Source organism: Solanum dulcamara, chromosome 5 (assembly GCF_947179165.1).
Source record: "Solanum dulcamara chromosome 5, daSolDulc1.2, whole genome shotgun sequence".
In the NCBI taxonomy this organism is placed as follows: Eukaryota; Viridiplantae; Streptophyta; class Magnoliopsida; order Solanales; family Solanaceae; genus Solanum; species Solanum dulcamara.
The window spans coordinates 75,258,168-75,274,363 of NC_077241.1; the positions used below are offsets into that span (position 1 = coordinate 75,258,168).

The 16,196-nt window shown below is 34.3% G+C and overlaps 1 protein-coding gene across 2 annotated transcripts; it reads left to right on the forward strand.

The window, feature by feature from the left end:
* The first annotated feature begins 2,496 nt into the window (after window positions 1-2,496).
* Window positions 2,497-16,071, forward strand: LOC129889857 (chaperone protein dnaJ 13). 2 transcript variants are annotated; one of them, XR_008766948.1, is made up of 14 exons: window positions 2,497-2,837; window positions 5,279-5,565; window positions 6,829-7,026; window positions 7,105-7,219; window positions 7,486-7,572; window positions 9,063-9,151; window positions 10,270-10,354; window positions 10,526-10,579; window positions 11,976-12,056; window positions 12,945-13,022; window positions 13,415-13,654; window positions 14,810-14,917; window positions 14,998-15,324; window positions 15,796-16,071. XR_008766948.1 is itself a non-coding variant. In XM_055965323.1 (13 exons), the coding sequence occupies exons 1-13, from the start codon at window positions 2,694-2,696 to the stop codon at window positions 15,052-15,054; spliced, it is 1,623 nt and encodes a 540-aa protein (XP_055821298.1). In that variant the 5' UTR covers window positions 2,497-2,693; the 3' UTR covers window positions 15,055-15,665. The 2 variants fall into 2 exon arrangements, 1 of the variants encoding a protein (XP_055821298.1); XM_055965323.1 differs by lacking the exon at window positions 15,796-16,071 and having other exon boundaries at window positions 14,998-15,665.
* Window positions 16,072-16,196: the final 125 nt, after the last annotated feature.

The window sequence follows — 16,196 nt, forward strand, 5'->3', positions numbered from 1 at the left end:
CATATTCTATTGAGCCGTACCTGGGTGTTACTAACTAGTATAATTATAAATTAAGATCCCAATTAGTTTCGGACTAGGTTTTGTGGCACCAATAACATAATGTTAATTTAGTAAAAGGTAACACGTGTGAAAAAAAAAGAAAAAAAACTGAAGCTTTAAAGACAATTAAGGCTCGTTTGATTGTAAATGTTATAAACATATTTGTGTTATAGTGAATGTCTATTATGTGCAATCTTTTGAAGAAAAGTAGGAAATGTGAGATAATTAAGGAAAAAAGGATAAATATACCCCAAACTATCACAAATGGTACGTAGATACCCTCCATTATACTTTAATTTTGTCTATAACTTTACCGTCAATCTTTTGGATCGTATATATCTTAAAATTAAACTACATATAAAATGCACTCCAGATGCTTTTTGGGTAAGCTCATTGGTGATTAGACCCCAATAACAGCCCCAACAAATGTTGTTCGATGTGTAGAATGTCATTCAGAAACCACTAGCTACACAAATTACTTACAAAAGTAGTTAGTTCTTCTATTATATTTTTTACAAATTGTGGGCATTTTTCTGATAGTTCCCTAACAAACATTATTACAAGTGATTTTTCACTTATTTTCTTGTATTCGATATATAAAAAAAAATGTTATCCTAAAAACATTTGTAATACAATCTAGGCAAATAATGGGGATGTGGAGGTGTAGTGGCATGGGGTGGTGGAGATAGGGTCCGAGGTGGGGTGAATATGAGGTGTGTTGGAGTGTGTGGAGGACAAAATAAATGTGGAATGTCATTTGTGGAACTTGTTTCCTCTAGAGAACTAGAGTGATTTTCCTCATTTTGAAGGAACTTAATTTTCAAAAAAATATTTTACACAAATTTTGACCAACCGAACATGAAAAAATTCAAAAATATTTTCTCCTTCCGCACCCTAAAGCTATGCAACTACTTTTCCAATTAACAAATCATGGAGTCCAAATGATTTAAGATGCTACCTTAATATATATATATATATATATATATATATATATATATATATATATATATTAAGGTTTTTCTAAGTCATTCAATATTACATGGATGATATTATCACAATATATTTGTATATTATCATGATATTGAAAATCTTTAATGGGACACTTTTAAAATCCTCAATGATACCATAACAATATATTGATACCTTATCGGTATCATATAAGGTTGAACTATTTTTTTAAGAAATAAAAAATAAAATAATTAAAATCACAATCTTATTTATTAAACTAATTAGTAAATATATTCTCTGTGATACTTTGTCGGTATGCTGATACCATATCGGTATCATATATGACTGGACTTAATTCTTTATGATACTCTATCGGTATATTGATACCATATCAATATCATGTACGTTGAACGGCTGACGTCAACGCGCGAATTCAAAAATAATTGAAGGAAGTACATGGGTAATTAGTTTAGGCTGAATGAGTACTGAAAGAAATTATTTTGCAGTTGGAGTATGAGGTGGTAAGTAGTTTATTTAAAGGATCCATTTTGTATAATTTTCCCTAGAAATATTGTAATTATGTTATATATTCATGAACTATTTCTAATTTAAATAAATAAGTAAAATTCCATAACAGTCAAGGTTTATTGGTTCCAATGACGTAAAATCGTAGCTAGTTTCATAATTATAAGTTGGAAAAATGAATGTATATAGAAGGTGAAAAGCATGTATACTGAAAGAAATGTTTTAAACAAACAATCTCACATATGCCGAAAGCAATTGAAAATAAAAAAAAAAAATGGTTAGTAATTATGTCTAAAGATAGGAGTTACAGTAGTCCTTCAAATATAAATTAATTAAAACCATTAATAAGAGACTATATTTCAAATGCACATTAGATAAACCAACTCTTAAACAATTTTCGTCCTTCAAATTCATACAAACTAAATTTCTTTTGTCTCCACCGAATAATTTAACGAACTTGGAGTGTTAAATATAATGAAAATTATAAAATAAAAATATTTAACTAGAATATAACGTACGAAAAAAGTCTTATCAAACACAAAATTTTAATACTAAAAACTACACTACGCTACACCTGAGAAATCTTAATAACCAAATTAGTTGATTACTTAAATTTTCACCTTATTAGTGATCATTCGACTTATCCAACCTTCCCCCGCCCCCAACCAATACCCCCTATTTTTGATAAAATAAAAAATACACCACACTTCATCACAAAAAACTTTAGCTTCACCAAAAATAAATAAGAAAAAAATCATAGAAATCACAAAAAAAATTCATCTTTAAATGTGATTTTCCCTTTTTTAACAAAAAAAATATAAATAAATATAACAACTACAATTCATTAAATATTTAATGGAAATAATAATTATCATTATTATTTCCATCTCACAATTGTTTTCATTTTTTTAAAAAAATATTGTTGCTGGAAAAAAAAATAAAAAAAATATATATATATATAAGGAACAAACAGAGACTGTGGCATCTAAAGAAGTCACTGGTAAGTCGTAATTGTTCTTGAGCAGCAAGCAACAATTTCAGAAATGGCGACTCTGTAACCCAAATCCCACGAAACTACAACAACGTTTTTTCTTCCTACCTCAATCTACAAAATCTTCTTTGGGGATTTCTGTGTTAGTACCTTTTTTCAAATTCGGTTATAAACCCTAGAGTTAATTAATATGAAAGAAGAAGAAAGTGGGCCGCAAAATAGAGAGTTATATGCATTGCTTCATATATCTCCAGAAGCTTCTGATGAAGAAATTCGAAAAGCTTATCGTCAATGGGCTCAAATCTATCACCCTGATAAATATCAAGCTCTTGAGGTACTCACTCCACTCTCTTTTCCTTTATTTTTTTGGATTTTTGCTTTATTTTTTGTATAATGCTAGTTTTTGGTATGGGAATCCTTAGTTTATGTATTTGGAGTTAAAGGGTGAATTAAAAATGGTGTCCGGATCAGCTTGAGCTCACCTTCCGGCAGCAACCTGAATTAAAGGATGAATTATGTGTTATTGGTTAAATTGGGCCTGTATAGAACAGAATGGATTCATATAGCTGATTCGAACTAATTTTGAGAACCCTTAATTTGTGTATTTGGAGTTAAAAAGGGTAATTCACGGTTGTATTCGGGTCAGTTTGAACTCACCTTCTGCCTGCTACCTGGGTTAAATGATAAATTGTGTGTTATTGTAGTTAAATTGGTCTTCTTATAAAACAGAATGGATATGTAGGATTCATATAGCCAACCTCCGACTAGTTTTGAGAACCCTTAATTTGTGTATTGGGAGTTAAAAGGGTAATTCCAGTTGTATTCGGGTCAGCTTGAGCTCACCTTCTGCCTGATACCTGTTAAAGAATAAATTTTGTGTTATTCGAATTAAATTGGTCTTATAAAACAGAGTTAAAAGGGCAATTCCAGTTGTATCCAGGTCAGCTTGAGCTCACCTTCTGCCTGCTATCTGTTAAAGGATAAATTTTGTGTTATTGGAATTAAATAGGCTTGTATAGGGCGGAATGGATACTGTGGATTTGTATAGCTCAACTCCGACTAGCTTGTGGTTGGGGCTGATTTCAACATTTTGATATGTTTTGTAACTGTTCTAGTTTTAGAGAACCGTGGTTTGCCTATTTTCCTTGAATGGTGAATGGCTTAATGTGGGAATGAAATGTGCCTGAATAGAGAACTAGTTTTTAGAAAAGACTAGTTTGCCTATTTTTCCTTTAGGGATAAATTATGTAGTGTTGAAATGGGTCTTGATTAGATGGAATGTATACATATAAGATACAACCTCCATCTAGTCAACTTCAACTAGTTTTCCATAAAGTAGCAGTTGTTTGATTGATATGTATGAACTACGCCTAGTCTTGTTTTTGCCTTTCACATCGGTGGAAAGTCACTGTGCTTGCTTTTGCTCAATTTTCTTCCAGGCATTTTGCATTGCAATTGCCATATTTATTCTTTTCTCTGTGCTTTTGTTTTTGCATTGCGATTGGCATAGATTAGATATAAATTCAACTTTTCTCCATGTGCTTAGACAGTTGTGAATGTTTTACTTTGTATCCAATTTGGAATTTGGGTGCTATTTTTTGTTTTTTGACAAGTTGGAATTTGGGTGCTTAGTATTCGACTTACCATCATAAAAGACGAAAAGAAACTCATGTCCCGTTGGCTCATTCATGTACTTGTTTAGTGGAGAGAGATTCAGTATTGACTGTATTTTTGAAGACGAGTATAACATTGTTTTGTCCTTGGTACATGTTTTTTTGCAATGGGACTAATAGCTTGTTAGCTGGTACTATATTCAGGATCTTCCTGAACAAGTAGGACCAAGATCGGATCAATTGCTGGTGCTTTCAGTTTCAGAGTCATTATACAAGTGATTCCTGCTGAGATTTCTACATATTGATCCTTCTTTAATTACTGCTTGAGTCTCTTCTAAAAGCTCTGTTCTTTAGCCTAAAAAAGAGGGTAGAAGAGTGAAAGTGTCTTTCCAATGGGGAAGAACGTGGTAGAAAACTCAATAGTTGCTAGCTCTTCATATTTTTTGCTCTTCATACTCTCCAGGGTGGGGTTTTTTTTTTTGGGGGGGGGGGGTAGGGGATATTGAGTTCAACAGAATCTATATTAAAGATTTATGCAACAGTGCCAATTGCAGGAAGAAGTTTGTACCTGTCTAGATTCCTTGTTTTCCTGCTTATGATGGTCAAGTTAATGTCATATATTGCATGTTCTGTCTTATGGGATTGGTAGGGGAGGCTTTATAAGTACTGTGGTACATTTTTGTTATTTGGCAATTGTAGGTATCTTCTGAACAACCATTATTATGGTTCAGGGCCTTATCTATCTGAAAACTTGGACCTAGATCTTTCTTATTGCAGTGCTTGGGCTATTAGGTTCAGAGACACTATATAAGTGGTTTCTTGAGATTACTACGTCTTGCTCTTTGTGCAATTATTGTTTGAATTTCTTCTAGAAACCTTTCCTCATTAAGGAATAAGGTTACAAAAGAAAACTGTCTCACAGTGGAAGAATATGGTAGAAACTCAGTTTTTCATGATATTGAACTTCTTTCGTCCTCTTAGGTCAGGGGATTGGGGATCTTGCAGTGAGGTCAAGAAAATCAATATTTTTAAAATCTTAGCAACATTATTACAAGATATTAGATGATTGCCAACTGTTGGAAGTAACTTGTCTGGCTTTCTTAATTTCCTGATTATGAAGGTCAAGTTGTGAGTATATAGTGGCATATTTTTCCTGTTTCAGATGAAGGAAATTGCAACAGAGAATTTCCAACGAATATGTGAAGCTTATGAAATTTTATCGGATGAGACAAAAAGACAAATATATGACATATATGGTATGGAAGGGATTAATTCTGGTCTGGAACTTGGTACTAAGCTGAACAAAGCTGAGGAGATCAAGGAAGAACTTGAAAGACTACGTCGTCAGAAAGAACTTCAAAAGGTTGCAGCGCATCTCCGACCGTCTGGGTCAATTTTGGCAAATCTGTCATTGCCACAGTTTTTAGAGGGTGATGGCATTATGAAAGGGTAAACATCTGTACTTCTTTTGTATTTTTATGTCTTAATTGCTTTTGTAGATTAAGATGACGATGTAGATATGTATGACTAGGTAATTAATAATCCAATAGCATGTCATAAGCCAACTATTCCATCTATCACATTGTACATGTTAAAATTCCTTTGTCCTTCATTCTAAATGAATATGCAAAGCCATGTTCCTTTAAGCAACTTGTTAATAAGTAAATTCCTTTTAAGTATGCGAAGTATCATTTTTTTGGGACAACCTGCAAAAGAATGGTTCTAAGCTGCCCACAAGAATGCTGGTGGATTTGGAGCTAACACGCTTATACTTTAAATTCTTTTAGCTTCAGTGTGTGCTTCTATGACATAGAAGTGAAGCAAAATCAGGTTTGAGAATTGTACCGTGAAGCAGAAAAGATTAGAAACAGGGATCTTGAGGAATCCTTGTTGTGAGTCCCTAATAAACTATTCCCTCTATTCCATATTAACTTAATTTGTGAGGCAATGCACACATATTAAGAAAAACATTCAAGGACATAGTTTAAATCATAATTTCCACTATTTCCCTTTGTGAAATCATAAATATAATTTACTAAGTAGTGTAATCTATCTTCTAGAAAATATAAAACTTCAATAATTGAAAGGGCAAATATGAAAAAAAAAATTCAAACATCCATCTTGAACTTTGAACAAATTATTTTAAACACTAAAAAAAAGCTTCAAAAATTCACTTAATATAGAATAGAGAGAGTATTCAAGGGTTGTTTAAATTTGAAGAAAGGTAAAGACCGTCAAACATATTCAAGAGTCGCTCTGCATTCTTCTGTAATAGTTTGGTCCTAATTATCTTCCTTGACAGCTTCTGGCTACCTCCTCAAGAGATTTCAGCTGTCATGATCCCATTATATGTGCTCTTCGGTAACTTAATACATTACACCGTGTCAACAGAAGTAATGACCTGAGCAGCCTGTAGGCTTATAAACTGCAGAGTTGAGCTGCTCTAGCGGAATATGCATTGTGTTGCTAGCACTACTGTCATTTTTGTTCAGAAGCACCAAAATTTATTCTATTGTACGATATTGCAATACTAATGCTTAAGCTTATTTAGGCATAGTTAGCAATATGTTTCTAGTAGATTTTTTTGTTGGTTCGTTCCTTAAACATGTTGATCATTCTGCAAGTCCAAGTTTTGTCTTCTATATGATTATTCAGCAATTCCTCTTGATATTACCTCATCTTACCTTACATGTTTTTGGGCTTGATTGCCAGGATGGCTATAGCTAGTGAAGTTCAGTCTCAGATATCCAAAAACAATGCAGTTGCCATTGGTGGAAATCTGGCGGTTAATGGGAATGCCGGCGGTGGTGCTGCATCTGTTGTTTTTAGGCATCAAATGTCATCAGTTTCGTCAATAGAGTTTATGGGGTCTATGGGTTTGAGAGCATTACTAGGAGTACAGACAACTCGGTAGGATGATCCATTTTGCTATGAGTTGCAGATTTATAAGATTTTAGCCAAATATTGACCCGTTCTTTGTCTCATCAGTCATATATCTGTTCACTCTACTGCAACAATGGGTCTTGCCATGTCTTTAAGAGATGGTTCTGTCAATCTCTCCAACACTTGGACTCGCCAGCTATCTGATACCGATAATGGAAATGTAAGCTATTTTTGAGTTGATACCTATTTAGAAGCTTAAAAATAATTTTTCATAGTTGCTACTTGCTACTATTCTTTATGCTTCATGCCTGCAACTTAAGTCAGAAGATTGATGATTTCTTGGACCATAGCATTCTGGAACATACTCGTTTAGGGGCTGAGACATGAAATTTCCGTGCATCTTGCGTTACTGATATTCACAAATTCTTTTTAACTTATCAAGAAAATCTTATATTTTCCCATTTCCCCTTTCACTTTTTTTTGCAGATACATCTTTCATTAGGTCCAGAGTCATCTATAGCTGTTGGATGGCAGAGGAAGGAGCAGAAAAGGTCTGCTTCTGGAGAGATCAAGGTTCCACTTTTCTGCTCTAGCGCTAAAGACATTTATTCTTGTTTCCTATTTAAGACTTGCCCATATCATCATTGTTTATTCTTGATTGAGTAATTACTGGCTGACATTTTCTTTGATCTGGTTATGAGGAATTCTGTACTTGTGTTTTGAAGTCCACACGAACATTAATGCTCTAGATATTTTCATTGGTTTTGTTAAAAACAGATGAATTTGTATCATGTCTACCTGTTGATATGGAATTAGGATCCCTTAATGGTTAATTTATTATTTACTTCTTGGCCCAGAACTTACTTTTTTCTGGCCAAGTTGAACACACCCCAATTAATTGTAAATCCAGTTTTCTAGTAGACTACAGAGCATAATCTCCCTACATCTGAGTGGGGTTTTTATTACTTGGTCATGACTTGTGTCCAAAAAATCTTACCTAGCTGTTGAATTAAATTTAAATGGTTATTTAGGTTGCTATGTTACTTTAGTATCAATTGTTTGGTTTAGTATCATTTTGTGGAAAAAAAAGGGACAATTTCAAATATATACAATAAACTAATTAGTTTACAACAAATATAGCCATGTTTTATTTACATAAAAAATAGCCAAAAATCATAGGAAATATACAGTGACTATACAATATTGCTTGCAAAAGTCATAGAAAATATACACCGACAGTATAGATTACTTATACATGAGCTAAACACTGAATATACATTATGAAACATTTATACATGAATATACACCGAATATACATTTTTTTGGTAATTAAAATGACCGAATGACCATCTGCAGTTAGCCCAAAAAAAATCTGGAGAGAGGTGAGAAGTTTTCTGATTAAAAAAAAAAGAAGTGACATAACTAACAATTTATATTTAAAATTAAGAAAAAGGAAGAAAATGTACTTTTAGTTGAGTAGTTCTCAAATATTCTGCTGCCAAAATCTGGGAAATTAACTTGTGTTGATTGGTGCCCCTTGAAATGTGCCCTTACAGTGGAATGTTCCCTAGTAAAAAGAAAGAAAGGAACTCGAACTGGACAAGCTGGTCGAATTCTATTCAAGATTTTTGCTTGTTTGTTCTATAAAAATTAGATTATGATTTCTTCCGCTGGTGCTCCCACTTGCATTAGTTTGTTTTAGAGCTGTAGATGTTCCACAAAGTTCTGACTAGCGTACTAGCAGGAACAGGGAGACGTTAGCAATGATAGTATTGTATTAGGTTCTGTAATAACGTCACTTGTTCATGTGCCACCCTCTAATTTCCCTTACTTTCATGTGAGAAGAAAATAGAATGCTATATATGTTGGGCCACTCCAAACCTATTTCAGAACTATGAGTCTATTTGTGCATATAATGCAAATATAACATACTTGCAACTTCATGTTCTGTCAAACAGACCTTTTCCCACTTAACCTGCCTTCAAGCAGCATCTTGACATTACCAATTTTAAGAGACTGAGTATTCTTTTATCTATATATAATTTGCATTCAACGTAATGCAGCTAGGGACAGGGTCATTTGGTGCAACGGCTAATTACACCCACCGCTTTTCCACAAAATCTCACGGGCGTATCGCAGCCAGAATCGGAAGGTTCATTGATGTTAATAATTCGTCATTTCTTTTTTTGAATAGTATTCAACTTATTGCTGTTACTGTGTTAAAGTTGAAGGTCCTAATCCTTGACACTCTGTACTTTTTTGCTTAAATAAACTAAATGATATGTGGTCTGAATAAGCTGATGAATGCCTGGTACACTTGATGTGTTGCAATTCTGTTTTAGATTTATTTTGTTGAATGATCAAATCTCTCTGATCCTTGTTCATCTCCATATCTAGTTTTGAATAGTGCACATGGTAATGGTGATGACAAGGGCCTAACTTTTACCTTATCAAAACAAAAATGGTGATGACTAAGGCTTAGTACTCAATTGTAGGTTGAGTAAGTCAATACATAACTTGCATTAGCTATTGTTTTAAATCCTTGTTTGTAATCAGAATTCTGTAAAAGCTGGTTATATAAGCAATTTAACAATATTTTCATGATCATTTACTTTATTATTCCCTCAATTTGTTCTGGTATTAGTTAAACCTTTTAAGAACTTCTGGGAAGAGCAAACCTGCTAGTGTCTTGGTAAAAAGGCATCATAGATTTCTGTAAAAGATGGTTATATGGGTTGTTGTTGTTGTTGTTGTATGGTTATATAAGCAATTTCTCATTTTCTTCTTGATTGTTTTCTTTATTATCCCATCACATTTGTTCTGGTATGATGGTTATATGAGCAACTTCTCATTTTCTTCTTGATTGTTTTCTTTATTATCCCATCACATTTGTTCTGGTATGATGGTTATATGAGCAACTTCTCATTTTCTTCTTGATTGTTTTCTTTATTATCCCATCACATTTGCTCTGGTATTAGGTAAAACTTTTTTCCTAACTTCTGGGAAGAGCAAACCTCCTAGTATCTTGAAAAACAACAACTCATAGCATCTTTAAACCAATTGAAATTCTTTGTAATTTCTGTTCTCTAGTTCGAATCAGGAACGGCATTTTCTTGTATTTTCAGCTTGTTTTTTAATATGTTCCCGGAGAACCGTATCTTCAAGTTAAGCCAAAAACACCATAATCTAGGTTACTGGATTCATATTCATGCACAAAATTTCATGTTCAATTGGTAGCCTCTTCTCAGGACATTCTATATTACATTGCAGTACTGCACTTGAACTTGAATTGGGAGGTGGAAGAAAAATATCTGAATTCAGTACCATTCGGATGCTGTATACTGTAGGAATTCAGGTATATAGTGGCAAACTAACTCCTTTCACCCCTCCCCCAAGAAAAGAGGAGTGGTGCCTACTTCCGTCTATGCCTTTGTTAGATATGTTTACAATTCTTTAGAAGTCATTATTGCAAGGTTGCACATGATTTTCATGTTTTTAACACTTCATATCCTTTTTTGGCTCACAGGGGATCTTTTGGAAGTTTGAGTTACACCGTGGGGGACAAAAGTTGATTGTTCCTGTAAGTAGTCTCAACTTGTGTTTATGTGCGTTATTTTGGTTTCATGCCTTTATCTTTTTCTTTCTTTTTCCTTTTCGGTTTTTGCTTTTTCATGTGCATGCACATGTGTTTGTGACTTTGGGTACATATTCCCCAGAATTTCTTTCATCACAGTTGCTTCTTGATCATGATCTTAATCAGGCACTTCCAAGATGATCAGGAGTCTAATAATGATCTAGAATTATAACAAACCTAAACTAATGCAAGATCACTTATTTTAAGAATATAGTACGATACCTCAACCCGTTGAACTGATGAAATTATATACTACACTGCAAAAACTAGAATTCCTACTTAGGGAATTGGATATTACGTATGATCGTATCTAATTTTGATTGGATAATTGTTCTGATGGTTTCACCAAAGTACGGTTAACTAGGCATTTGGCCATAATTCAACTTGAAGTTGAATTCCAAAATTTTCAAGAACTGGAAAAACAACAAAAAGGTGTCTTCACTTTTTCTCTCCAAATTACTCACAAAAGTCAAAAATAACTCCAATTTGTATTTATGGGCAAACACAACTTGCCAATTTTCAGATATCATTTTTCATTTTGAAAACAAAAACTACTTTTTTTTTTTCAAATTTTACAATGAAATATGGCCAAACGTCCACTTAAAAAGTTTGATTTAATCCAATTTGGTGAAACAATCAAAAAGTGACACAACTATAACTGGCCAGTTGAAAGGTATTTACTTGTACTGTAACTTGTAGATAGGAGTTGCAAATACGTACAGGTGAAAGGTTTTGCTTATATTTCAAACCTAACTTCGTTTTTGCATTCAATGCCATAAACCAGGGAGAAAATAATTGAGCATTAATCTATCTCGGGTTAAAAGACGTTTTCTGGGTGGATTCTACGGTTTACCTCTGAGCAAGGCATCCTTGAAATGCCGTGGGGTGGCAGTGGCGAGCGCTAGTATTGTGGGGAATTTGCTCTAGCTGATGAGTCACTTTGAAATAATTCAGAGGGTCTCTAGTTCTGCCTAAGTCTAATCACCTATAAAATGAGTCCTAAAGAAAAATAACAAAATTTCTCTTGCTTTTCTTTTCTGTGTTGCATTAAGAAGCTTATGGAATCTGTGTTGCATTAAGAAGCTTATGGAATGACATGTTTGGGTGACTATAATCTCTATGATCTGTATTCAGCCATCTGATCCACTCTTTTTAATATACTTTCTTCTGGCGGTGTCCTCCCAAAAAATTGACTTTTCTATGGATAGTGGATATTCTTAGTTCATACAAATAAGTTGGCTCAAAGAACTTACCATTTATCTAAATATTATCTGTCTCAGTTAAGATCTTCGTTGTTCACACTGTAAGTGTTTTCATTTTTGCTACATCTCGATGGATGCAGATATTGCTTTCTAGGCATTTGAACCCTATATTTGCCACCGGAGCATTTGTGGTACCGACCTCACTGTATTTTGTACTGAAGGTTTGTGTTCTGTCTTCAAAGTTCAAAATGACATTTGAAAATTTCTTTTCAGTCAATAGCTAACTACATGGTGGTTCTCAATTGTTTTCTGGGGGAATTTGCTATATTACTGCTTTACATGTATTTCTGTTATAGAATACTTAATTCGGTTGAGACAGAAATCCTAGTTCTTCTGATAAACATATCAATATCCATAGCGAGTTACGCCAAAACATTAAACTTCTTTTTTATTTGGTGACCGATGAGTAGGTTTACCTTAGTAGTTTTGCTACCCATTTTAAAGATTTTACAATTGATGGCCCATATTGCATCTACTTATTTTCTTCCCTGGATGTTTGAACTATGTTTTGTTGTAGTCATTGGTTTTGATTCGGAGTTGTTGGGGGGCTCCTCGTGGGGCAATAGGAGGAAATGTCCCCTCTAAATTATGATTTTCTAGTTTCGTAACTGCTCAGTTTCCATGACTGCCGATTTCTCTCATCTTGAGATATTTTTTCCTTTACCCCGTCTGTTTTACTTGGTTTCTGGTTTTGACTTGCACTAAGTTTAAGAAAGTGAATTAAACTTTTGAATCAATCTTGTGGTCTTAAACTAAAGATATGTAGAATGTATTTGCCTTTTAATCTTGTGGTCTTAAACATGTCGGTGGAAAGTTTGAACTAAAGAGTAGTCAAAAAAATTTAAGAGGCATTCTTTTTTAAACGAATTGAAAAGGAAAGTAGGACAAACAAATTGAAACTACTATTTATTCTGAATTATTGTGGGACCTTGTGTTAGCAAAATGTATCCCGTTGATTGTACTTCAAAATTTTCTTGCTTTCTTAATATCTCATTTTCCAGGACTTCCATAGTCTCTTTTTTTGACTGTTTTATCTTCTATATTTGCAGAGATTTGTTGTGAAACCTTTTTATCTTAAGCGTGAAAAGCTGAAGGCATCAGAAACTATGGATAAAACTCTTGGCCAGGTAATTATAAATCATACATAGTTTGGGTGACTGGCATTGTTGCTGCCTGAATTGTATAAATAGTTTCCTCTGTTCTTGGCCGCGAGACATTAGGATGTTTGATAAACAACTAGACCTCAATTGCAAGCTAGTTGGGGTTGGAACATAAATCCTCTCAATCCACCACTTTTACCTTGGGATATTCCGTGAGCCAACATTTTGTTTTCCACTTTAGTAGTTTCTAAGTGTTGATGCAGTTTGTTGTGCACTGCCTCTGCTGATATGATAGAGAACGTATATTGTTTTGTCTGTGAAGCATTCTCATCGCTCTTTCCTTGCGTTTATAAATGGATGGTCCAATGTGAAGTCAACCTATATTGCAGCTTTGCTCCTAACACACTACATTGTTGTAGGTTCGGGAGGCAAGGAAGGCTGCTGAGAAAGCTCAGCAGCTATTGCAAAATGTGGCCAATAGGAAAAGAACTAGACAGCTAGAAACAGGTGGACTGGTTGTAAAAAAAGCACTGTATGGCAGCCTTAAAGCTCTGAAGAACAGAAATCAAATAGAGGAAGTGAAAGATGAAGTGGCTTCTCAAATCATTGATGTCACTCTACCTTTAAATTTTCTTGTGAGCGACTCAGGGAAACTAAAGGTTTGTTTTTACATCCTCTGTTCTTAATAAATTTCTTTTTGTTATCAGTCTTAAGGACTCCTTGTTTCACATTTGATGCCTTATTGTTCTTCTTTTTAGTTTATATTACTTACTTTAATTGGGTCTCTCGGAAACAACCGTCTTACCTTGGTAGGAGTAAGGTCTGCTTACACTTTACCCTCCCCAGATCCCACGTTGTGGGATTTCACTGGGTTGTTGTTGTTATTACTTACTTTAATTTGTCTTCTCTTTGAACGTCATAAGCTATTTAGAGGTCATAAAAGAAAGAGAATTAAAACAGCTGCAGTAGCTAAGAGAAGGTTAGGGACGTCGTTGGCTTAGATGACATAAATAGGAGAAAGAAAAAAGTAGCTATATTTTACACAATCATGGTATTTCAAGATATCTACTTGGTGCTCCTTCTGCCATTTTGTGTGTTTGGCAGGAAGGAGTACTGGGACTTGCAAGATTTTGTGTTTCTCTGGAGCATTAACATAGCCATTGTATATCATGAGAGGATTAGCCCATGTTTTAGGTTCGATGTGGTTAACACATTAGGTTTCCGAGATTTCCCCTAGGTCGAATCCACATAGATAAAAAATTTCCTCAAGTAGCAAGGAACACAATTGGTTGGTGTATTTGGAATGAAAGGAATCACAGATGTATTGATGGAAGCTTAACTCCAAGCCATATTTTGAAAGCTAGATGTTTAGTTAATCTCTACAGTTGGAATTTCCTTAAGCCTGTATCTGGCCCAGTTGATTTTTTCGATTCTGTGGGCTCCTTGATCTAATTGACTGATCAACTGTTATGGAGCTAACTGTACTTGATTTTTCTACTTCTTTTACATCTTCTTGATGCCAAGTAATGATATATTCTTACTACATAGAAAAACATGAACACAAATACACAATTAACTATCTCATCTGTAAAAGCTACACATCTGCTGTTTAATCAAATATTTGCCTATGGCTGTTAGTACTTAGTGTTTGGACGCTTTCTTTGGAATAACTGTTGAAATGAAAATAGTTACAAATGAATATATTTTTGCTTACATTTCACTAGTTCATGAAGCAACTAGTCAATATCTTATCTGTTCAAGATGGTTTTACTTTTTACCTATTGGATATTTCGCGCCTCATTATTTATATGCAGCTGCACGAGGGTGTGAAGAAATCAGGAATTATGGGATTTTGTGATCCTTGTCCGGGAGAACCTAAGCAATTGTATGTGGAATATACCTTTGATGGTAACAACTTTGAGGTAAACCACCTTCTTTCTATCCTTTTCTAACATTAGAAAACATCCCCTGTTAACTAAAATTGCTGTCAAAATATCAACAGGTCATTGTTGACGATTTGGACAAGTTGCTTATACCCCAAGAATCACACAGAATTTGATGTCAAGTGACCTGCTGAGTCTCTGTTTTTTAACTTCACTGAATATAGATTTAAGGCTGCTGGTTCCTCCAGATGAGTATGATAGTCAATTGCAGAAATTTTAGGCAACCAATTGAGAAGACTTGGTTACCTCTTCAAATTTTGCATCAATTGCTATGCCTCTGAAGTAATGTTTGTTCAATGTTACTGCCCGCCGCTCGCCTTCTTGTCCTCCTTACCATCCAAACCAACAGGAATACAAGAATAAAAGCGGGGGAAACTAGCAGAAAGGTTAGGCTCCTCCCAATTCTCTTAACTGACAGGAATAAGTTGGCTGGCAAAAAGGAAAGAACAAAGAACGATGAAAATGGAGAGGAAAGGAGGAAAGAATAGAGTTTTCTCACAAATCCCTAGCGTTAGAAATTTTAAAATGGGATGCAGTTCCTTAGGGTTTTGGTTATGAAAAGATTACTACGTAGTGTATTCTATTTTGACAAAATAAAGGCAGTCTACCGATAGCTTATTCTTTCACCATTTGACTATTTGATGAACTCCTTAAACATTCTGTAACACAACAGAAACCAAAACTGGTGCCTCAGAGACGAGAGTTTTAACAAACTTTTCCTTTCTCATATGGTCTCACTAGTATTCACACATGTGCCACTGTTCTCTTAAACAGATTCTCCATTTAAAAAGTTATACTTATACCACTCTGCCATGTATGCTAAAAGAAATAACCGTATAACGTTATCAATTATCCAGCTTTTAAACCCTTCACTGTAGCAGCAGATTGAGGATTCAACTGGCAAATGGTGTGAGATTTGTTCCACTCAAGGTGCATATTATCAACCATGGCTTCTTTTTCCTCTTCTGATCATCAGGTAAAAGTATATGTCAATTATAACATTGCTCCAAGCAAAACCTTCGTGCAATAGATTTACATAAATCCCAATTTTAGTCTTTTATATTTTTGAGGGCATTATTGCAAAAGAAACACATGCTTGATAGTTTGATTTGCCAGTAGCCTAAAAGCTATAAGATTATGGTATATATTTCTGGAGTGACAACTTTTCTCAGTAAAAACTGCTGCTTGCTGGGGGGAAATTAACAAACTTGAGACACTCTTGTACTCAAGTAAGAATATTGCAAGTTTCCGGAACAAG